The 25253-nt window shown below is 35.8% G+C and overlaps 1 protein-coding gene across 1 annotated transcript in view; it reads right to left on the reverse strand.

Annotated features, from left to right (window-relative positions):
• The window catches only part of NAALADL2 (N-acetylated alpha-linked acidic dipeptidase like 2), a gene marked incomplete at its 3' end in the record, with an annotated part of 819915 nt that overhangs the window by 207527 nt on the left and 587135 nt on the right, over window positions 1–25253 (reverse strand). Inside the window, exon 10 of the mRNA XM_080929559.1 lies at window positions 14966–15112. Within this exon, the coding sequence (XP_080785685.1) occupies window positions 14966–15112 (147 nt within the window). The remainder of the gene's footprint in view (window positions 1–14965; window positions 15113–25253) is intronic.

Here is a 25253-nt window from a genome sequence, read left to right on the forward strand (position 1 = left end):
ACAGACAGATATGTTCCTTCAAAGTCAAGTTAACCTAGATATAAGAATTTAGCGTCCTTGTCATACATACTGTTAGTGTTCCCAATGATGTGATCATCTCTTGAAGAACCACCCTCCACATGGAGGTTTTCTTATTTTGTTTTTTAATTCTGTACAATTTAAAATCCAGGGGAACTTGGAGCTTGCCGATTCTTGGGTAGGCTAAATAGACACTTAGCTCCAGGGATTTGTTTGCCTTTGGTCTCTAGATCTGGGATTACAAATTTCTATTGCCAAGCTCATTTTGCAATTTTATTTAGAATCTGAATCCTGGTCTAGGTATTTCCATGGCACGAACTTTACCCACCAAGTTATCTCCATATCCCAGAATTAACTTAGCTTTGTATCCTCATTTTTCTTGTTTGAGAATACATTCACATATATAAAGTATTTTGATCAAACCCACTTCTCACTGGTTTCCCTCCAATTTTGCTCCTGACTTTATTTGCTCTTTCATTTTTAAAAAATACAAGTTAATATGACTGGAAAGATGCCGTAGAGATGAAAAGTAAGGCACAGGACCCTGGTTTGATTTCCATAACCCACAGGGTGATTCACACTTGGCCGTGTCTCCAGATTCAAGGGCTCTATATAATTTTCTGCCTTCTGAGGAAACCAGGACATATATGGGCAAAACTCTCATGATTTTAAAGTAATATTTTAGAAATAATTTAAAAGATGAACACAGTGTTTACTTAGTGATGCATATATATATATATATACATATATATGTATATATGTACATATATATTGAAGTATTTATAGTAGATGGGTGAAAAATACATTCCTTTCTTCAATATATTAGATTTAATAATTATAACAAGTCAAGTTTTCACCTAACGAATAATAAACCCAACTTTGAGGATTCTATGATATTGCCTTCATAAAAGTCAGTAAATTGGTATTTCCCCTATTAGTCCATCAGAAGGAATCTGAGCCATGTATACATGTGAAACTATTACCCTAGAATTATGTTCAAATCATGGCAGACTCTGATATTATTGTGACCCTGTGAAGACTCTAAAATTACAAATTCATGGGAGTCTTCACATTATTGATAACCAATTGGGTCTGTACACTTGACTTGGGAAATTGACTACAGCACAGAGACAAAGAACGTTAAAGTTATCTTCAATATTTTGTCGTGTCATGTCTCTCAGAATAAACAATACATATTTATTCTTAATTGCAAATTGGTATCTGTCCTAGTTACTTTAAAAATAACTTGACACAGCTAGTCATTTGGGAAGGTAGAATGACTTATACCAGGTTGGCCAGTGATACCTTTTTTGATTGATCATTGGGAAGTTAAGATCACTGTGGGTATTACCATGCTGGCAGCTGTTCTGAGTGCTTGAACAAAGCAGGCTGAGCAAACCATTTACCTCCCACTATTGTTTCTGCTTTCCTTACAGATTCCCAAGTTCCCAGACTGCTTGAGGTTTTTCTGTAGCTTCTCTCAGTGATAGACTATGAAGTACACAAAGAAAAAAAAAAAAAAAAAAAAAAAAACTTCTGCCAACCAAGTTACTTTTTGTAGCTTTATCACATCAATAGAAACACTAAGACTGTACCCATGACTTTACTACTGAGAATTCATATGCATAACAAAATCATTGCATGTTCAAATGCATTATATACAATGACTTTAAGTTTGTTTCTTGACTATATATATATATATATATATATATATATATATATATATATATGTATCCTTTGTCATACTTTAAATGATGTCTAGCTCACTAAAAATATAACACAATGTAAATGTATATAGTTTTGCATTGCAATGTTTGGATTATTGAGAGAAAAATATATAAAACATTTATATATATGTACATGTACATATATAAAATATGTATACTGATAGATCTTTAAAATATACTTTTGATACACTGTTGAATATTCAAATGCAGGTACTTGGTATGACTTACTTGAGTACATTTTCCATAAATTAGAAGTGTCTCAAAATAGGAAAGGCTGTGAAATTTTATCCTCAGATAAGATTCATGAATACATAAAAATAAAGCAATGCTTTTTTTTTAGAGATTTAAAGATGAGATGAGAAAAGATCTGTAAGTTGTAGGTATAATTTTTCTTTTTTGTTTTTTCTGTTATTCTAATTCTAGATACCATGTGAACCCTCTTGTCCTTATACTTAATCCACTCTCCCAGAATAGGGAAAACTGGGTCAGAATGATTTTGAGACTAAATCTACTGAGAAGAAACTACAGAAATCAAAATGCTTACAAATACTTTGTTCTCTTTTCGTGGAATTCTCTCTATTTAATTAAAAACACAGAGACGGATGCACAACGAAAGAAGACCAAAGACAACTGTCTTTCTCTTGAGACTTACATGAAGGCACAAAGTTCCAGGGGGAGACTGTAGAGACCTCCACCAAGCAAGAAGCGTTGAATTTCATCTGATGCTTTTGAACACTTATGAGATTTCATAAGGGTGACTTTCTTTGTAGTTTTTACAGAAACATTTACTTATTAGGAAAAAATGCCCAAGATTGTAAGTTCCTGTGAAATAGATTTTGAAGATCTGTAGTTAAAGATATAGATGAAGTCTACTTTAGCCAGCCTAGTCTATAGACCAAGTTCCAGGATAGCTGAGGCTACACTGAGGAACCTTGTGTGTGTGTGTGTGTGTGTGTGTGTGTGAGAGAGAGAGAGAGAGAGAGAGAGAGAGAGAGAGAGAGACAGACATACAGACAGACAGACAGACAGAGACAGAGACACAGAGATATAGAGAGATTAAAAGCAAAGCAAACAACTATACTAACACTGTAAGGTGTGGCACTTGAGAGTAGGAACATGTTGAACAACTCAAGTCATAGTCAATGAACACATGAGTTTAACAAAATGAGCATGCTCATTTCTACCTACAAAGAAGTTACCTCCAAAATGAAATTAGGAATCATAAAAGGTGTGACCACACCATCTAACCCTGTGAGACACATGTGAATGCACAGTCTGGATGACCAGCATAGCCATCATAGTGTCTTCATTTCTAATATTTGGTACCAAAATGCTATTGATAGATTTTAACATGTTCTCCAATTTCTTTTCTTATGCTTGAGCATATTGATTTACCCCGCCCTACTTTATCTGTTTTCTTTTTTTCCCTCCATTAATCTGCTCCTATCTTCTTTACTGTTGCACATATATAATGGACTTTTACATGTGTAAGGAATTCCAAGTCCTACAAATGAACAAAAACATATTTGTCCTTCTATGTTCAAATTACTTCATTTAATATGAATATCTTCAGTTGTATACATGTTCTTAAAACTTACCCATAATCCTTGTTGTGAAAAGTTACACTGAATACATGATATGAATTATTTATCCATGTGTATGTATATGTATGTTTATATATACATATATATTTGATGTATATCTGTCATTTATTTAGCAATCCATAATCACATTTTCTATATTTACTCATTTGCTGATAAAATACCCGGAAGATTCCTTCACTCAACTGTAGGACAATGTAGAAGATTATGAATATGGAGTTGTCTAGGAACATGTTGACTTGCATTCTTCAGGTCCATAATCAGAAATTATGAGGCAGGAACATGTCATTTTAAAAACTTTCCTAATGTCTCAAATTATCTGCAAGAATATATCCACTCACCAACAGGGTTTAAGGGCTCTGGTTTTTTCCCACATTTCCAGCAGCATTTCTTACTTCCTTAAGGAGAGCTCATTTCATTTTCAATCACCTTATTTGGAGACTTACACAATGCAGAAGTCTATCACTTTATTGGATATGTTTACTCATAGGTAATTTTGAAGCTGTTCTGAATTGAATTGCTCTCTTCATTTCTTGCTTCATATGAAAAAGCTACTGATCCTCATTGTTGATTTTGCATCCTATTACTTTGTTGAAAGCATATACCAGTACTGAGAGCCTTTAGGTCTATATTGTAGGGGATAATATTATTCATTATCATCAACAGAATTTAAAGTTTCCCTTTAGTATTTACATCAGTTATCTGAAATGTACACTTGGGAAGCTTAGAATTAAATCATAAAGATGACATAGAATTAAAAAAATGCTACTATTCATACCATAATAATATTCATACCATAATAAAGATTATGACTCCATTTTACCCATTTATACTGTTCTTTACCTTTAAAAATGGTGAATATAAATAATTTCTACCTTTTCTCTAAGCATAACCGGGAAAATATGAATTAAGCACCATAGTATCATGATAGCGTGTGGAGACAATATTAGAAAGAAAGCATTACTGCTACCTTGTACTTTGTTAAAAAAAAAAAAATCTTACGAAGTAATCCAAGTAGCCATGTGATGGTGACACTTGCCTCTTAGCCTGAAACTTAGAATGCAAAGGCAGGCAGATCTCTGGGTTTGAGGACTTGTCTGTGTAGTTTGTTCAAGGAATGCCAGGACTACAAAACAAAACCCTGTATCAAAAACATACAGATAAAGAAAGAAAGGAAGGGGGGGAGGGTGGAAGGGAAGGAGTGTGAGAGGGAGGGAGGGAAGGAAAGGAAGGAAGAATGTAAGACAAAAAGAAATAAAACAGAGAAAGAAACAAAGAATGAAAGGGGGTAAATGTATTCCATTGATACAGGCCAGATATCTTGTAACTGAATGCTAAGTTAGAACTTGGTTTTACCACGGAAATAATCGGTGACCTTGATTAGTTACTTAAATCCTCTGTGCTAGGTTGCCTCAACTTTAATGATGTTTCAGAGATTAGCTTAAGTACAAAATATAAATTTGACCACATGAGTAAAGGAGTTAGAAGACAATGTTATCTGATACAAATGCTGTAATTAGTGTTTAAAAAATACAATATTCCTTAATATTACTTTGACTTTATTACTGAATTCTTTAAAGGATCTTCACTTAGCCAGTAGGATGAGCCTTCCCTTTATTGATTAGTTAACTAGAAAGCTGGATCAAATGTCAGGAAAATTAAATATACATATTATATTTGAAAAGTTCTGAGTGTATATTTATCAGCTAGTATTTTGATATGATTTTTTTTAAGTTGGAGCTTTAGAGACACAAGGGAAGACAACATCTTAAAAAGCATTTCTCTACAATTTTAGAATTGCTTCTTTTCTTTTTTTTTTTTTTTTTTTTTTGCTGGTGGTATGTCACCTTTTATAATGACATCAAAAGATACCTCTCAAGTAAGTTTTCTGTACTCATGGTTTGCAAGTTTAATCCAAAAATAGATTAAGAATAAACTGCCTATGAGCCATGCCTACCACTGAACCAGAGTAAACTCAGGGATGCCAAACCTCAGACAACATCTCATATGCAAAATACTTGGTGTCTTTTCTGTTGCTATGAGAAAATATCAGAAAAATGGCCTTCTGGAATAAACTGTAGAGGGTGAAAACGTTCTGTGCATTGGAGAAGCCAAGGAAGCTAAACATACAGATCTCCTGGTGCTCAGATGATCTTCCTGGAATGCCAGGAATGATGGAGTTTTACAACCTTGTCATCCTTTACTCTCTGAGAAGACAGGCTTTGCCATATCTCCCAGAATTTACTTATTTCATACAATATCTTTCCTTTTCCCTTAAAAGCTTGAGCATTATGTTTCGGCCATAAAACCCATCCTTATGAGTGATGACACTTGTGCTTTAAAACAGACTAAGTGACATCTATTTACCTTAGGTCCAGGACCAGCCTGACTTTTATAGGCATTATAATTATCTCAGTAATTTTCTCTAGGCCCTTATCCACAGCATTGATTTTGACTCAACAAGAAACTATCTTAAGAATTAAGTCATATATACTTTGCTAAGAACTTCAATATAAATATATCCTAAGCTTTTTTATATGCACAGGACTGGCAAATTGTTATAAGATTTTTTTTTGAAATATGGTGCTGTTCTTAAATATGGCCAAAGTAAAATGATCTAGGACAGACTACAAGTATCTGGGTATGGAGTTTCACTCTCATCTCACCATTATCATTTCCCCTGCCTGCTTTAAAGCCTACATGGGAGTTACCATGAGAAGCATGGTTTAGTTTGGCTCCCAGTTCATAGAAATATCATAGTAGGATGTCATAGTGAAATGAATATGAAGTAGTTGGTGGCATGATAGCCACAATCAAGGCACAGAAAGCACTGGAAGCTTACAGCTGCTCCATTTACTTCACTCAGAAACCCCAGAGAGATAAGTTGTTTGTTTTTAATCTCATTTCACATAATCAAAAGAAAATCTCATGGGTATAGCCAAAGGTTCATCTGCTAGGGGATACTGCATCCCATCAAGCTAATAATTACCACTAACCATAACACTGAGTGTTCCTCATCTCTAAGCATGGCCATTACCCTTTGAGGATGCCAAAACTGTCAGTTAACTGTGCTTTAACATAACTTTTATTGCACTTAATTTAACTGAGTGGATCTATTTCCCAGTACTAATCTATGTTACTATTGCATGTAGGGAAGAAATGGTTCTTCAATGCTTAGGTTTCATATAATTTGAACAATTGCCATACTATCAATGTTAAAAAAATGCATAAAATTACTGAGTAGAAAATGTATATATTTATATTCATATATATTTAAACAAATCATAATAAACATGCCATGTATTCTGAAGTTGAATATTGGCAAACCAATATGTAGCCTACCATTAAATCCTCCTTAATTTTGTTATAAAATTTTATTATGTACCCTTATTCACTCATAACAGATCATTATACAGATCGACAATCCTACATAGCATTGGAGTTAAAATATATTGCCTATGGTATATATTTTGACCTGATTATGACAGCTATCCAGAATAAATGTTCATATTTTGGGTTCCACAAAACACAAGCATATGGCAAAGCTGTCCTCCTGCGGCCATCTGAAAATATTAGGCAATTTGAAGCATGGTTTTGAATTATCCATTTTAGTCTTAAGAATTTCTACATCCTTTGTTTTTTTTTCTCCCAATATCTGTCTCATATTTCAATTTCTTGTGTTTACTCCTCAGGCTCTTGGAAGAGCACAGCAACTTTAATAGCACTCCCTGTGTGACAGCCATTCCAGACATTGTGCAATCAAAGCTTGCCCAGCCTGCTCTGTAACTGTTGATTTGTTGATTGTGGTTTAACCTTCTCTTCCAAAGAAATGTCTCCACGAGGCAGAATGCTTCTCAGAGCATCAGTATAGCACAGTGTTTTATTTCCTACTTCATGTTGTTAGATGAGCAGGATGATTATGCCCAGAGATGCTCAGAAAAGACACACACTGCTTTATACCAAAGCATAGCTCACATCCTTGAATGAGGTGAAGCTGAACACTTACTGTCCACAATGCAATACAAAGGAAGCCAGCTTAGTCAAGAAAGTTTCCCATATGAGGCCAGAGGCTTTCAGTTCTCCCTACCATCTGAGTGGTTTCCAGATGACACTTTGTCTTTCTCTTGTTTTTGAACTTTATTTAGAAGCTCCAGGAAGTTCATTACCATTAACTCAGATTACACACAGAAACTAAAATCCTGAGAGCTAACATTTTTGAGTATAAAGGTGAGACGAAAGAAAATATATTTTAATAAGAACAAGTATTAGTTCAAAAATTTCTATGAATCTGTACTAAGACAACATAATACAAAGTAATCAATGCAGGACTTGATAATAATAATACTGGTTTCTGTTAAATGACATTGATAATATTTTAAAAAAACCTAAGCCAGTGCCATTCTTCTTAATATCATGGTTTTATCTTTAAACGTTTGTCTTTTTATTTTTGTGTGTTTATATGCATATTGTACAGGACTGCATGGGTTAATGCATGTGCACATGGAATGTGTGCTTATACAGACATGTATGGTACTGCATGTATCGATGCACGTACACATGTAATGAACACTCATGTGGCCGTCACATTGTGTGTCATCCTTCAAATGTAATTTACTTTATTTTGAGACAAAATTCTCTCACAGAGACTTGGGGATTCACTGGATTGTGTAAGGCTGGCTGGCTAGTAAGCTCCCAGGGTACTGCTGTCTCTGTCTTGCAGCACCATGATTATCAATGGGCACCATCCCACTCAGACTTTTCTTAGGTTTTGGAGCATCACACCCAGATCCTAATGCTTGCCAGCAAGTCATGAACCTAAAACCTTACTAGTTCTCCAGTACTTGACTAACTTCAAAAGAATTCAGTTATTCCCAGTAATTCATATTATAGTTAATTTTTAATAATAATTATGTAGCACATTAAAATGAACACATACTGAATCAATGGCAACTAAAATATAGTATTAATAATGTATTATTTATAAAAGCAAGCGCTATAATGAAGAAGGATCCTCAGTATCTGCAGATGGTTAATGGACACAGTTGGAAATTCTTCTCTTAGAGAAATAATTTTCATGGGAAAATAACAATACCATCTACTTTGTATGATAGTATAGGTAGTTTTCCTAAAATAAATTATGATTGTGGATAATTTGTATGTGATGAAGGGTAAGACAGGATTTCTCTGTATCATCTTGATGGACATACAGCTCATTCTGTCAACTGCAGCGGCCTCACAGTCAGAGATCAGCCTGCCGTTGTCTCTAAAATGTTGGGATTAAGGGCATGTGCCACCATCACCTGGATGATTATGGGAAATTACTTAAATATCAAAGACATTTTATGTCCCACATTCAAGCTCCACAAAATATTTACTACTTGGGATGGGGTTCCTTCTATCAGAATTGCAAAATATCAGCAGAATACATGCAGAAAGAAATGCACATTTTTAATTATCTGGAGTTTTGAATTGAACTCCGAATGGAAATCATTTAACTTAGCAATGATATGGTTATGTACAAAACAGAAACAAAAAATCTTTCTAATTTATATAAAAACAGTTCCTTCAGAGCCTCCCTTAACTCTTCCATTGGGGTCCCTGTGTTCATTCCTGGTTCACTGTGTATCTGCATTTGTCATAGTCAGGTGCTGGCAGAGCCTTTCAGGGGCCAGCCATACGAAGCTCCTGTCTGCAAGCACATCTTAGCATCAACAATAGTGTCAGGGTTTGGGCTATGTGGATGGAATGGATCACATAGTGAGACTATCTCTTGATGGCTTTTCTCCAGTCTCTGCTTTATTTTTTGTCCCTGTATTTCCTTTAGGCAGGGACAATTCTGGGTTAAAATTTTTGAGTTGGTTGGGTGGCCTTATCCCTCTGATAAGAGCCATGCCTATCTACTGGACATGATTTCTTCAGGTTCTATCTTCCCTCTGTTGAGTATTTCCGCTAATGTCATCAAATATGCCATGGATCCTGGGAACCTTTCACATCCCAGGCCTCCGGGACTTTCAACTCCTGTAGGAAGAATGATAGTATCAACTAAACGGACCCCTCAGAGCTCCCAGAGACTAAACAATGACCAGAGTATGCATGGGCCAGCTCCCACTACATATGTAGCAGAGGACTGTCTTATAGGGCATAAATGGGAGGGAAGCACTTGGTCCTGTGGAGGCTTGAGGTCCCAGAGGGGGATACTAGAAGGGTGAGGTAGGAGTAGGTGGGTGGGGAAGGGAGCATCCTTCCAGAAGCAAAAGGGAGGGGAAGAAGTCGGGGATTTGTAGAACAGGAGGGGTTGGGGGATTTGTGGAAGAGAGACTGGGAAGGAAGAAAACAGTTAAAATGTAAATAGATAAAATATGTAATAAAAAATTAAAAAGGGAAAAAAACAGTTACTCTGATAAAAATCAAGCAAAAAAACATGCTATTTGATACCCTACTTTAAATATGCATAAATTTTACTACTGCTTTTTGGGTTATATGCAGAAACTAATTTTTCTCTTTGTCCATAAATTTTACTTATTGTTAAAGTTTACATAGGCACATTTGTATGCATTTTTGTATATTGTTTTAAAAGTCAGATTGGTAATAAAATCATTTAGCTTTAAAGAAAATTAATATATCTCATAGTGCCTTTGACACTTAGATTTCTATCTGCACCTTACTAAATGATGTTGAAATAATTATATGACTCTCACTGTTTAAGCTATAATTCCCTTTTCTTTTATTGTTATCTGAAGGTTAAGTCCTGAATTATAGTGGTAGATTGGTCTTCAAATGACATGTTTCAAGGAGGAGTTCAAGAACTATATGGTTAAAATGGCAGTAGAAAGCAGATCTTCAATTTGTGCTATAAACCTTAGTGAGCATAAATGATCATCTGATATACTAAGAAAGGTAGGTCTTCTGACGTGCTTTGCAAAGACTAAATATACTGATCTAGAACCAAAATTATGTCAAACAGGTGGGAAGCAACAGAAGCAATGTGACTTGGACCATCATTTGTCATAAATATGACACCCTTAATTGGAGAGCATCTGTCTTTTCATTTCCTTATGGCTGTCTCTACTTTCTATTTAAACTGTGCAGAACACCTCCTAACAGGTGCAAGAATGTTTACAAATTGAAAACCTTATTTAAATGAAGCTTAAAAGCCAGAGATGTTTCAATTAATAGGGCAATATCTTATAAGAAGAAATTGTGCTGTCATTTGGCAACTTGGTCAATCCTGTGCCTTTGTGAGCTTTAGTTACTGAAAAGTTAAAGATGCAAAGGAAAGGCAAAGATGAAAGGGGTTTTGGCAATTTCAGGTGATATATATGAATCCACAAAAACTGTGGAGAAGAGTTTTAAATGGGTACATGGATAATGTGAAGAACAGAACATACACATTTTTAAACTGATGGATTTCATTTCAAAGAAAACTAATAATATTCTACACATGTAACAAATTATTCCTTTGCAATAGCTTATATTTCTACAGTTCAAATTTTCACATGGTTTAATCGAGGAAGTTAAATGTAAAGTGGACTAATGTACCCATGGTCTTGCTTTTCACCATTCAGCTAACTATATTTAACTTTGTTCCAAAAATACTAAGTAGGAATTTTGAGAAATAAACATTAAATTTTAGGTGTGTGATGCTCTTGTAGCATGATGAAATCAGAGACTACTGTGTTCCATCCTGCCCAGTAGTTCCATGATTTTCTTAAGTTTTAGTCCCTGGGTGTGGGATTGCCTCCCTGCTTCCACAGTACAAGTGTTCCTTTAATCCTCCATTATTCACTAAGTCCCCAGTGACAAAAGTAGTAACAGCAGAATAGTTAAATGGAGTACATGGTTACGATTATTCTATTTTATTGTTCATCATTATTGATCTTTATCTGTGTTTGTTTAAGAACTTACATTTATTGTAGATTTATACATAAGGGAATCAGTGTATATAATCCACTTATACAATTTCAGTAGATACTTACGTCTTGAAAAACATTCTAAGGGGGGGTCTGGGATAATAGATTAATAATCTGTTTACCACATGGATTAATATGTTGACATAAATCTTAGAATTTTGCATTATGTTTGGTATAATATTTTCAAAGCATAAATACAGTCCTATTCAGTTTACTTAAAGCATGGAGTTCTTAAACTGAAAATAATTACGTAATTATTTATTTTGTCTTCTACTCAAAAATACTTTAGTGATAGTGAGTTCAGTTCTAATAAGGGATAATCTGGTACTAGAAATGACACAAGTTCTTAACAATATATGATCATCCATGCTAATCATTTAATTCCCAAGTTTGTAATAATTAGGTATTGAAGAAAATATTCATCAATATACAGTTGACAACAGCCTGGAAGACTGTCATTAATATTTTAGAAAAATGGAGATCAATTCTGAGACAATTGGTTATACATAGAGAAGGAGAATCAGGCGCTTCCAGAAATGTGTTGTTTTTTTAATAAAGTGCAGAACAAACAAAACATATTGATTAATCCTTTCCCTGTGCTTCTTTGGTGTGCTAGTAGAAAACATGTGTTTAAAAGCACTCAGATATGAGGCTGGTTTTCCCTTTGGCTATTCTGTATATTGTGACCTTGTTACAGATACTTCACTTTTAATTCTCTTTCATTCTTACCATGAATTGGGTGAATTTATTGTCAGTAATTTATAATTCATAATTTATAAATAGTTTAGATATACTATAAAAACAACTCTGAAAATTCTTAATAATCTTAACATTTGTTGCTTATACATCACGATAACCTAATATTGACCAGAAAAGACATAAATGAATGAAGACTATTTTTATTATCACAGATTTAGAGGTATTGTTGCAATTTATAAAATCAGGGAAGGTACCGAACACTTTATGGTGGTGGCATCATATTGTAGAGAGTCTTTACAGGGTAGCAGGACAAGAAGCCACGAAAGGGTTGAAACCTTTAAAACAGCATCCTGCTCCAACTGTCTCTATCAAAACCAGATCTCTTAAGGACCATGCAGCCCTCATATTTGTGACACAAGCTAACTTTGAGAAACTGTGAATAATATGAGCCCATGGGAAAATTGCAAATTCAAACAATAATATGGAAGATACTATTTTGTGTCACTTTGTTTTTCTCTTTTAGATATAGTTATAGGAGGGACATAGGCACGTGGAGCTTGAGAAGTGACAGATGTTAAGAAACAGGTTTTTGCATCCCAACCCTCGGGGATACTTCTCTAATGACTACACGTGAAAATTATAGTTTGAAAGCCAAGAAAATTTGTGAGAAGGCTCAAATTTCCTTGACTATTTTACTAATTGGTATAGTAAAATATTTTTATATCCTTCATGGAGCTTTTCAATATTTATAATCCTCCTTAATAGCTATGTACAAATATTTATGATAGGTTAACCCAGAAAGTAAAGGTTAATATCTGTTCTTTGGAGAGTTCAGCACAAAATTATCTCATCATAAGCAATGTTATTTTGCAAGGGACAAATCTATTTTTAAAAGTCCCCCCACTACATCAACATGAACAAGGTCATTTGTCATAAAAGCCGGGGGGGGGGGGAACTCACCACTAATCACTTTTGTAGAAACAAACGTAATAAAAATTATTTCGAAGGTGAGAGTTAGGTGTTCTAAATATAGTTTGAAAAGCTGTTTGTCTCCCTTGGAGTGAGGCAGTCATATAAGCGATACAGGCTTCAGAAGTTCCCTGGTAATGTGAGCAGCTCCAGGGGGCTTCATTAGACCCACTACCACACTGGCTTCCTTTCATCTGCTTCCCCACATTCTTCTCAGCCTGAAGGTCCTCAAACACTGACTTTATTCATCTTAATAATGACCAGTTAGTCTTAACCACACACACACACACACACACACACACACACACACACACACACACACACACACTAATGTGTGTTTCAGAATTATTTGAAAATACCTCACTAATCTAATCTGTGGACTCTACATCCAGACTAGAAATTGTGGTAGTAGTGATGGTTTGTGGATGGTAGGATCTCAGCATGAGCCTAGTATTAGCCACACCTTGCTCATATACAATTTCATTTAATGTATACACACTCTATTAATGTGTACTGCATAGCAAATAAAAATAATTTATTTAAAAAGTAACTCCAAGAGGTTAGCTAATTTGCCTACTAAGTGTCTGTGTTAGGAATTTCCCTCAAGCCCCACAGCTCTGCTAGAATGCTCTAATTTATGGCTTCAAACTTAACCAAAATAAGTAACATGCACATAATAAGAGCATTCAACTTGATAACCTGACAGGATCTAGGAATGCTAGCTTGAGAGATGATGAGAGAACTCCAAGGCCATTGAAGAAGAACATTTATGTTATTTCTTATTATATTAACTTGTTAACATGATATACTGTGTTTGTGCAATATATCAGCACCACATCTTCTACCTGTACATACATTTTTTTAAAAGATATGGTAAAAGAAGGCCAGAATTATGTCTAACAGATGAAACACTTCCCACACAGCTTGATGACCTGTGCTCAGGCCCAGGTTACACTGTGAAAGAAGGAAATCTATTCTTAAATTCTCTCCTATGAATTCTACATGTCTGCTGTGACATGTAAACCCCCAACTCCATATTCTTACAAATAACAACAGCAATGAAAATAGTTTTTAATGTGTTTATAAAGATAGTGGGTAAAAATGTTAACTTAATACAAGTAAATCTAAAATATTCTGATAATACCATAGAATTTATCTCCTCACAATATGATTCACCTGGAGGTCTGTGTTTTATAAGCTTAGGTGGATAATGATCCCTATCTACAGGGAAGCAAGAGTGTGAAACAGAATGCTCTGGCTGAAAATACATACAAACTAAACACTCCCATAATGTAATAGAATTTAGAGTTTTGCATTGCAAACTACAAACATAATGTAAATACTCCTTCCTGGACATATCCATGCTAAAGTACCAAAGTACACTTCCCTCTACTTTTAGTCATTATGATGTGGATGTAAAATTTTTTGAAGCAGAGAACCCTGGGACCTCTCACGGGCACATGAACTATGTTTTCAAAAAGGGTTAGATTTACCGGGAAGCAGTTTACTGTGATGTGATTCTGAGAAATGTTGAAGAACTCAGGTCTATAACATAGAGGGTCAAAGTTAATTAACATGAAACATTCTTTCATGTCATTCATTGTGAAAAAGGTTTTCAGGTAAGCAAACTACTGATAAACTTTGAAGGATTTAATGCACAAGACTCACACAACACAGAGCACAGGAACTGCATTTTCCCTTGGGCAAGGTGAGGAGAAACTTCTGAATATGCCTTGAGTTTTTGTGAATGCCGAGGACTACAATTGTGTTTTGATGTTAATCCAACAACTGATGTTTCTTCATGTGAAACTCTGTGAAAAATGTAACAGTGCAAATCTTTCTAAATTGAATTGAACATTCTTTAAAAGGTTGGCTTTTCAGATTGGCTTAGAAAGCCTCTGAACAACAAGATGACTTCACAACGAAGTCCCTCCCAACAGTGGCTTATTTGGTATGAAAGATTAATGCAAAATTATGTTAAAATGAAATCTGAACATCTGCTCCATTGTGGTGAGCACTTTACATGTTTAGGAGCAATTACCTCTAATGCTTTGATGTCCTCGTAAGCAAACTGCACAGTTGGAATTCCAAGATGGTTGATGAAATAATCTGCATCCCCTTGTATCTGCACAGAGCTGACATTGGCTCCTGGGCACTGAGATCCTCGGATACAGTTGAACTTGGTTTTCTGGAAAAAACATAATTTAAAAAATCTTCACATACACTCATAATTCCCAGATAATTTCTAAGTCAGTGTCACAAAAATGTGAGACAAGGACCAGAGAATCAATTGATATCAATGCAATTGTATGTTTAAAATGCACATGGATAGGCTGCATCATGTCCTAACAGGACCATTGGATGGTAGAAGCAGGAATCTCTTCACATTTTTTGTGTGCATGATTCTGAAGCTAACAGCAGTATAGCATTAAGACAAATGAAAGCAACTTCTCTTCCTAGGCACTGGGGACACACACACACACACACACACACACACACACACTCATTCACTCACTGTAGAAGCACAGTTGAAATTTGTAATTGCTACTAGTGTTCATAGTAACATTTTTAGCAATAAATTGTCAGCCTCTGACATCATTTTTCATGTATACAAGCAAACATGTTTGGGATAGAACCATTTAACTCTTTAATTAGCAGCTATTGAGCAGTTTCTCTCTTGTAGCATGACATTCTTTGAGCAAAAGGTCTATAATAAGTCAAACTGCCAGTTGTATCAGCTTTATGCCAACACCTATAATGTCAAAAGCACCAAGGATGCTTCTAAAACCTATACAAAAAATGGAAGCTGCTTGTCATGTTTCTCCAAAGCACAGCCTCAGCTAAGACTGTCAGAGACTGTCTATAGCTGATTATTAATCGAGTGTTTCAAAGAATCATTTCTACCTTGACCAAAGATATAGCAGTTTCCCTAATGCAAGGACCAATAATACTAGTAGTTAAATGAGAGACAGTGATTGGTTCAAAATACAAGCTCCAGGGATTGTGATTGGCATTAAGTGGTAAGAGTGTAATTATCCCAGACAAAATATTTATGATTAGTCCAAACTAAATGAAGAAGGAATTGGTACAAACACTAGCAGTTACAATCATTTGTACATAATGTAGATCTGAGACACACTCTCCTGAAATGTGTCTCTCTGGAGTTACTTAGGCTCATTTGTTTCTTTGTAGTAGTCTTTTCTAGATTACTTTTAGTAATATGAGCTGAGACAAAATAGTTAATAAAAATGCATCAGAAACCACAAGACTGACTATCATGGTGACTGTTGGCAAGCTAACATGGCATTTTCCTCAGCTTGCAAGGATGTTGCAGGCATAGGGACCACAGACCTGATCCTCTAGGCTCAAGCACTGCCAAGAACCAGTGGACCTGGAGACATGTGATCCAAGGCTCCAGAATACCCAAGCTTCTATACTGTACAATGTTTATAGGCATCAGGCCCTGGCTACTAAATCAGAACATCAATAAACTATTGTATGATTATTGAAGATTCAGCTGGAGATACCATATTGCCACCAGAATTCTGACCCCCCATTTCTTTGACTGTGTGGTATTGACCACATCCTTTTACCTAGTTATTAAGGGCCTATCATCTCCTATCCCAGAGGCTGAGACTCTCAACTCTGTCTCTATGACAGTGTTCTGGAAATCCCTTTCTGGCTCATTACACTCTTTATTAATTCTCTTCTATTTCTCCCTTTTATTTCTGCTTTTCTTTTTCTCTTTCTCCCAGCCACCCCGAATGTGTTCAGGTAGCTATTTTCTTATTTCTTTGTACAACTTAATAGCAGATAAAGGGAAAGTGTAAGCTGTCTCTAGTAGCACTGCTTCTGCAATGTCAATAGTACTATTAGTTTTACAAGACTACATCAGTATAAAAGATAGTCTCTAGTTGCTACCATGAACTGGATCCAGTTGGTTACTGTTGAGGTACATCATCATCTAAGATCATTGAGCAGACTGAATTTATCCTGTCGTAGCCCAATGGTGGGAAACAACCCTGGGAAGCAGTGGTGGAAAGCAGATGGCTAGGTACTAACAAATTGAATGCACAATCTGCAGGAAGTGCCATCACAGCAGAAAAGCACACAATCAGGCCACATCAATTCAACATAACATTTCAGTGTGATTGCAGTGGAACAGAAGTAAGCTGGCAGGTCATCCTCTGAACTACCTACTGGTTATCCAGTACTGTAACTTCTAAGAACTCTAAAGGAATCCCTACACTTTTTTAACTCTTGGAAAATCTTGAAAGGACAAAGGGAACTCCTCCATCTCTAGAGACCTCAGAGCTATAGTTAGTTCCCAGACTACCAGTATATTTGGGAGACATCCTGTAGGTAGGTCATCAGACACCTCTTGAGGCATAGCCTATGGACTAAGCATGTCAACCGGGGTTTCTTGTTATTCAATGAAAAACAAAGGACTGAAGGATCTGAAAGGGTTGCAACCACATGGGAAGAACAACATTTTCAACCAACCAAACCTTCCACAACTTCCATGGACTAAAACACTAACCTCTGTGCACACATTGAGAGACCTATTGATCCACTTGCATATGTAGCTAAAGATACAAATGTCTGGCATCAATGTGAGAAGAGGCTTTTGGTCCAGGGAGGGCATGTTTTCTCAATGTAGGGGAATGCCAAGGCAATGTGGTAGAGAGGGTGATTAGGAGGGAGTGCACATTTGTGAAGGCAAATGGAGGGGTAGGAGGGATAGAAGCAGGGCAGGAGAAAGGGATAACGTCTCAAATGTAAATACAGAGTATCTAATAAAATGAGAGAAAAAAATCTATTAAAGTGAATATAGGTGTACAGGAGACATATTTCCAATCTAAGGACAACACCAGCATGAGAAGATAAGAGCTCCTCCTCATCAAACTATAGACACCATGTTACAGCAGACCTAGTATTTGCTCCAGTATTTTGGCCTTTTCCCTCTTTTTCTCTCTAATTTCTTCTCCTTTATAGGTTTTCTGTGCCATTTTTAATGTAATGTTAGCAGAATTTTAATATTTTATCTTAAAAATATATTTACTTTCATACTTTTACTAATTTTTACTTATTTTTCAATATTATATCATTTTAGTTTAATTTTCTTTCTACTTTTCATTTAATCTCATTATTTTCAATACCCATGATTTTTGTTTATATTTTGGCATGGATTATTTTCCAGACTTTATCATTACTATAAAATATTTCTGCTATTTGTTTTCTTCCCATTTACTTTTTTTTTTCAAATATCTTGCTCTTTCCCATTCCCCTCGATAGCATTATTCTTGATTCCACTTCATTTTTTTCTAATTTATGTAACATATTATGTCTTCCCTTTTCCTTTTCTCTGTTTTCTTAATTTTTTACTATTCCTACTTTTACACAGACACATAGACGCATAGACACACACACAAACACACATTCTATTTTATATACATTAAGGATAAATTAGGGAAGATTTAAATTCATTTGTGTTTTATGTTTTACCATTGTTGATATAATGTTAGGTTTTGTTTTTGTTTTTGTTTTTCTGAGTGATATAAATGACAAAACACTCATAATAAATTGTTCCCTAAGATAATCTCCAAATAAAATTAGTGCAGATGCTCAAAACAACATATGTACAATCTTCACATAGAAAAGAAAAAAATATAAAAATAAAAATTGGAGAGAGATTCAAGAGAGCAGCTGGTTTTAGCTTCCATAGGCTGTCCCAGGCTCCAGAAACCCATGGAGGTTTCACAAAGAGACAAGCAGTGAATGATGACAATCAACCTGAAAATGAGAAGAATCTTTTCTAAGTGATTGTATGAAATTCAGTAAGGAAGATGGCGGGATTAAAACACCAACAAATGAGTTCATATGGAGAGATCCATGGTTTCAGGTGCATATGCAGCAGAGGATGGCATTCTCTGGCATCAATGGGAGGAGAGGCCTTTGGTCCAGGAAGGCTAGTTTTCCAGTGTAAAGAACACCAAGATGCTGAGGTGGGAGAGGGTGGTTGGGAGAGGGAGCACCCTCATGGAGGAAATGGGAAGGGGATGGGGGTTAGTTTGGGAGAAGGGAATAACATATGAAATGTAAATACAGTGACTAACCAATTAAAAATAACAAAAAAGGAAGGTAGAACAGGCAGTGCATAGGGCAAAGAACAGCTGAAGTGGTGACACAGCAGTGCTTCTGGGTACAGAAGGTTAGCTGGGACAGCAGATAAAGGAGTATGTTGTGGCTGAGGAGGCCTACTAGGAGAGTTTGACTATTATTGCCCCCCTCAACTCTGTGGGAGCAGAGCTTTGGGCCACTGCAATGATAGATATGCTTGGGTCCCAGTGAGGCAGATAGTGCGAAGTGCTGAGTCGTATGCCATGACCTGGAACTTATGGAGTTTTTGCCCTCGAAAGTGCTACCCAAAACCATGATCACCCTGATTCTGTTGGTTTGAGTTATCTTAGTAATATTCCAGCATTAATGGTGTTTCAGAATCTTTGAGGCAAATGACTTATTGCAATAAGTATTTGCCTACAAGACATTTTTGGCAAAATAATATATTCTGTGACACACTGTAGATTCCAACACCACTTTAATCAATGAATGTGAGAGAGAAAGATGGGGAAGATGGTGAAATGCAGTCAAACACATGGCTGTGCAAAGGGAACCTATGGAAGTAGTAATGAAGGTATGGAATCAAGGCTACAGAAGATGAAGGAACAATTTCCTTCTGACCCTACATGAGCTACCCAACTGCACAATCACCCTGGCTCTGAGAAACAAGATATCCAAGGGAGCTAATTTTTTGGGTTAATTTTCCTCAAAAGATTCTATGGCCTGTTCTGCCACCAAGACACATGTTGATGCCTATGGTATAGACTAAATGGAAACCATGTTAATATCTATGGTTTATGCTGCTGATGAAACCATGTTGTGGCCATGATCTGAAGCACAGCAGAAGCCATGCTGGTGACCATGACTCATAACCAAGAACAGAGACATTGAAAGCTCTTGTGACAACTCCCCACCTCCAGGAATAGCACAAAGAGAAAACTATTTAAAAGGATACTTAAAATGGTGATAAATATGCTAAACTGTAGTTCTACAACACAGATGGTTTCTGGTGAAAATAGGGTGGGGAAGGAGTGAGTTGTGTTTAAGAACCTGGCCACTGGAAAGTTTGATCATGTATCAATGACTGTATGGGCATTACAAATTGGACATAATGGGTTTGGTAAGGGTAGTAATGAGGTGGGATGGTGGACCTTGGAGGAATTAGAAAAAAGAATGATTTGGGTGCATTGCATGGAATTCCCAAATAAATAATAAAGATTATATTGTGAACAAACAAACAACACCACCAACAAAACAAGGTGGCATGATTTCTGCAAAAGTCAGTGACTGCTCGACTTAGAGCTCAAAGGTGCAGGAAAAATGGTTGGTGAATTTTCAACAGTGTACTAGTGAAAATGACCAAACACCTCAAAGAAGATGTGAAGAAGGAAATGAATTCAAGTCAATATGTAGAGAGGTAATATCAGCATGATAGAAAAACCTCAGAAAAGTAGGTGAATAAATGAGGACTATACATGAAAAAGTCATGGACAGCATAGAAGTATTAGTATGCAATGTGGAATTTAAAGAGAAAAGAAAATCTTGGAAATGAAAAAACAAAACAAGAAATCAAATATATGTGAAAGTATCAATAATTCCCCTTGATTAAACAGAAAAAAATGTAGACAAAAGTTAAGAACATAAACTATTAAAATTTTATTAATAAAAAGAGATAATGAGTAACTATTACTGCAGTCTCATCTTTGAGGGTGCTTTCCGAGTGTGGCTGAAGCTTGACTGTGATTCTCAATACCACATAAACCTGATGAGATGATAAATGCCTGTAACCCCACACTTGAGTGGTGGAGAGAGGATGAACCAATGTCAAGGCTAGCCTATGCTATACAAAGAGCCTGAAGTTAGGCTACAAAAACCTGCCTGGGAAAAAAAAACAGTATAGCTGAATGGGATATGTATAATCAAGGTAACAGAATTCATGGGATAGTATCATCAGAAACGTAGGTAAAACCTAAAGACATACAGAATCTAGTCAATGAAATAATTCCATGATATTTCCCCAACCAAGAAGAAGGAATAAACAACAAAATATCTAAACACAAGACAGATTTAGAATCATAACTAGATATGGCTACCTTTCTATAACATATACACTCAAATGTCAAAAATACAAAGCAAATAAACAGCATTAAAAGCTTTAAAAAAAAAAGCACCAAATTTTTTGTGAAGGTAAGCATGTCAGAATAATATAGACCTCTTTTCAAGTAACCTTCAAAACCAAGAACGTATGAATGACATATTTCAAATCCTGTAAGTAAATAAATGCCAGCCCAGATTGCTATATCCAGATGAGCTGGCTCTTAAACTTGACAGAAAAAAATATTTCAAGACAAACAAAAACTGGGACAGTTCATGCCTACCAAGCTAGCAATACAGAATAAAATGTGACAGTGAGAGTCATGAGGAGCACAGGAAAGAGAACATTTTATGACAGTAACAGAAGGATGAAGGAGTTCTGGGAAGGACTCCTCAGGTCCAACATAGTGGACCATCTAATCCCAATATCAGTAGTGGAAAAAGTAAAGCAATATCCCAAACAATGTAAAACCACACATACATGGATTTAAAGAAATAAATCACATGATGAATTTGGGAGACACAGAATAGTCTTTTTACACAATTTTGCATCTCATTAAAAAAATACATCTGTATTCACTATAATCACCAGTAGGAGCAAGACATTGGCATTGCAACCTAGCATGCTTTTTTTTTTTTTTTTTTTTTTTTTTTGACGTAACTTTAAAAGTACCTTAAAATAGAAGTTAAAAGACTGTAAGACTGGCTGTTTTAGCACACCTATTATTCTGACTTTGTTTTTTAAAAAAAATTATTCATTATTTTGCTGATTTACATTTCAAACGTTATCCCCCTTCCCATTTTCCCCTCTGAAAATTACGTATCCACTCCTCTGCCCTCTGCCTCCAAAAGGGTGCTTTCCCATCCACCTACTTGCACCCTACTACCCTCTCTAACATTGTACTTAGTTGGGACATCAAGCATTCACAGGACCTAGGTCATCTCTCCCTTTGATGCCAGCCAAGCTCAACCTCTTTTACATATGCAACTGGAGCTATGGGTCCTTCCATGTGCACTCTTTCGTTGGCGGTATAGTCCCTGGGAGCACTCAGGGTCGGATTGGTTGATATTTTTTTCCTATTGAGTTGCAAACCCCTTTAGCTCCTTCAGTCCTTCCTCTAACTTCACTGGAGTCCCCATATTTAGTCTGATGGTTAGCTGCAAGCATCCAAATCTGTGTTTCTCAGGGTCTGGCAGAACCTCTCAGGAGGCAGCTGTATCATGCTTCTGTCAGTATGCACTTTTTGACATCAGCAATAGTGTCTGAGTTTGGTGGCTGCATATGGAATCTACAGGTGGAGCAGTCTTTTAATAACCTTTCTTTCAGTCTTTGTTACACTCTGTCCCTGTATTTCCTTTAGATAGGAGCAATACTGAGTTAAAAGTTTGAGAAGCATGGGTAGCCACATCCTTCAATGAAGAGCTGTACCTAAATGTTAGACACGTTCTTTACAGATTCTACCTCCCATTTGTTGGGTATTTCAGCTGTCATCCCAGTTGGATCCTTAGAAGCTCTTGCTTTCCTGGCATCTGTGACTTTCTGTTAAGAAAAATTTCCCTGGTGTCTATGTGTTCACTGCTCTTCCTCATTCGCTCTTCTATCAGAATCAGTGTATTTGGTTCGATGTGAAGGTCCTTGATCCCCTTGGACTTGAGCCTTGTAGAAGGGGAGAAAAACCGGCCAATTTGCATTCTTCTACATATCAACTTCCAATTAAACCAGCTCCATTTGTAGAAGAGGCTGTCCTTTCTCCATTGAATGCTTTTAGCTTCTTTGTCAAAGATCAGGTTACCCTAAGAATATGGGTTTATTTCTGGGTCTTCAATTATATTTCATTGATCTACATGCCTATCTTTGCTCCAATACTATGTAGTTTTATCACTATTACTCTGCAGTAGAGCTTGAGGTCAGGAATGATGATTCCTCCAGAAGTTTGTTGATGTTGTTGTTGTTGTTCCAAATGAATTTAAGAATTGCTCTTACTGAGGAACACTCCTCCACTGTTGGTGTGGTTGTAATCTGGTACAACCACTCTGGAAAACAGTCTGGTGGTTCCTCAAAAAATTGGACATAGTATTACCTGAAGACCCAGTCATTCCACTTCTGGGTACATACTCCAAAGATGCTCCAACATATAATAAGGACATATGCTCCTCCATGTTTATAGCAGCCTTATTAATAATAGCCAGAAGCTGGAAAGAACCTAGATGTCCTTCAGTAGATGAATAGATACAGAAATTGAGTTATATTTACATAATGGAGTACTACTCAGCTATTAGAAACAATGACTTTGCAAAATTCCAAGGCAAGTGGATGGAACTAGACATTATCATCCTGAGTGAGGTATCTCAGTCACAAAAGAACAGATATACTATGCAGTCACTGAATTGGATATTAGCCCCAGAAAGCTCCGAATACCCAAGAAATAACTCAAAGACCATATGAAGCTCAAAAAGAAGGAATACCAAAATGTGGAAGCCTCAGTCCTTCTTAGAAAAAAATTAAGTGTATAGCACCCTCTCAGAGTGTGGTACACCTAGACCTTAAATCATTAATAATTCAAGAGCTCAAAATTCAGCCTTGTGCAATCCTTTGTAATTGAAATCATTATGTTTAATCTTTACACACCAAGAAAACTTTGACTATTTCCATGTTACATTTCGTTTTACATGTACGTTATGATCATTGTAACTAGTAAGTTTTCAATGCATACTATAAAATCTTTAAAAATATCAAGTATTAACAAAAATATATTTACATAGTTTTATGTAAAAATGCTCTTAAGTATGTATATTTATCTGTTTTTTAAAATAAAGCTGTTAATTAAAAAAAAGGAATTGATCTTTCTATTTCTGTGAAGAATTTAGTTGTAATTATGATTGAGATTGCATTAAACCTATAGATTGCTTTTGGTAAGATGTCCATTTTTACTATGTTAACCTACTGATCTATGAGCCTGGGATATCTTTCCATCTTCTGAAGTCTTCTTCAATTTGCTAACAATAAATCACTTCAGGTTTTCAACTCTAATGACAGCTATTTCAAATGTTTAGTTTTAAATGAAGATGTTATGTGAAATAACTGACAGCACTACCATTGCTGTATATTAACTGCTACCTGATAAAATATGTTACCTTTCCATGTATGGAAATTCCTCCAATGTACTAACAGCTAATAGCCTATTCCAATCAACATGTAACTCTTTCTTTTCCTGTAAAATTACATCTTCTTTATCATCAGTATTTCATTATTTAGTGAGACAAAATGTCTGAAATGTCAAAAGCAGCCAGTGAGAGATTTCCTTCAACACTTTTGTTTAGACTTTCCCTAACCCATAACCCAAGTCATAGTCACTAACAGTTCACCATTCACCACCATAAACTCTTGTCCATGACTGGAGACTTAGTTCAGCATGTTAGAATGACTAAGCCATGTACGTGATCAAACATGGACAAAAATAAGGAGAAGAGAGAGAGAGAGAGAGAAGACAGGAACAAAGAAAGAAACAAAGAAATAAAAATAGAAGAAAGGGAAAAAAGAGAAAGAAAGAGAGAGGAAAGGAGTTAAAGAGAGAAGGAAGAAAGAAAGATGAAAGAAAGAAACTAAGTCACAGTCATAGATTTGACTCTAAGCCATGTATCTGCTAGGAATAATTAATTTATCAAGCAGCACTTTAGTTGATAATAGCTGATTCATACCAAGTAACAGAAATAGACCCAATCCTCACAAGCACTAATATCTGTGAGGAGAGTAAAAAAAAATGTTATTTTCTTTATTTTCCTAGAAGTTAAGCACCGTGGGAGAAGAAAGGTTGCTAGCAAATTTGTGCAGGTCAATTAATTTTTTAAATTTATTTACAAGGCTGAGTAAATTCTTATTAAGTATTTTATCTAAGGGGTTCAAAATGATCTAGATTTAATGTTTGATAACAAGCATTTTTATTTCTGCTCATAAAAATAAGCAAGTTCAGGCAACAACCGTGTCTGTCACTTGTTTAATTTCTTCATGCAAGTCTGCTGAAAACCTGAAGCAGCATCACCAGCCAAATGCTCAAGAGCCACAAAGCAAGAACCTCAGCGAATGAACATATGTAACCAATGTAGAAATTAAATTA

Source organism: Micromys minutus (genome assembly GCF_963924665.1).
Source record: "Micromys minutus genome assembly, chromosome: 15".
Taxonomy (NCBI): Eukaryota; Metazoa; Chordata; class Mammalia; order Rodentia; family Muridae; genus Micromys; species Micromys minutus.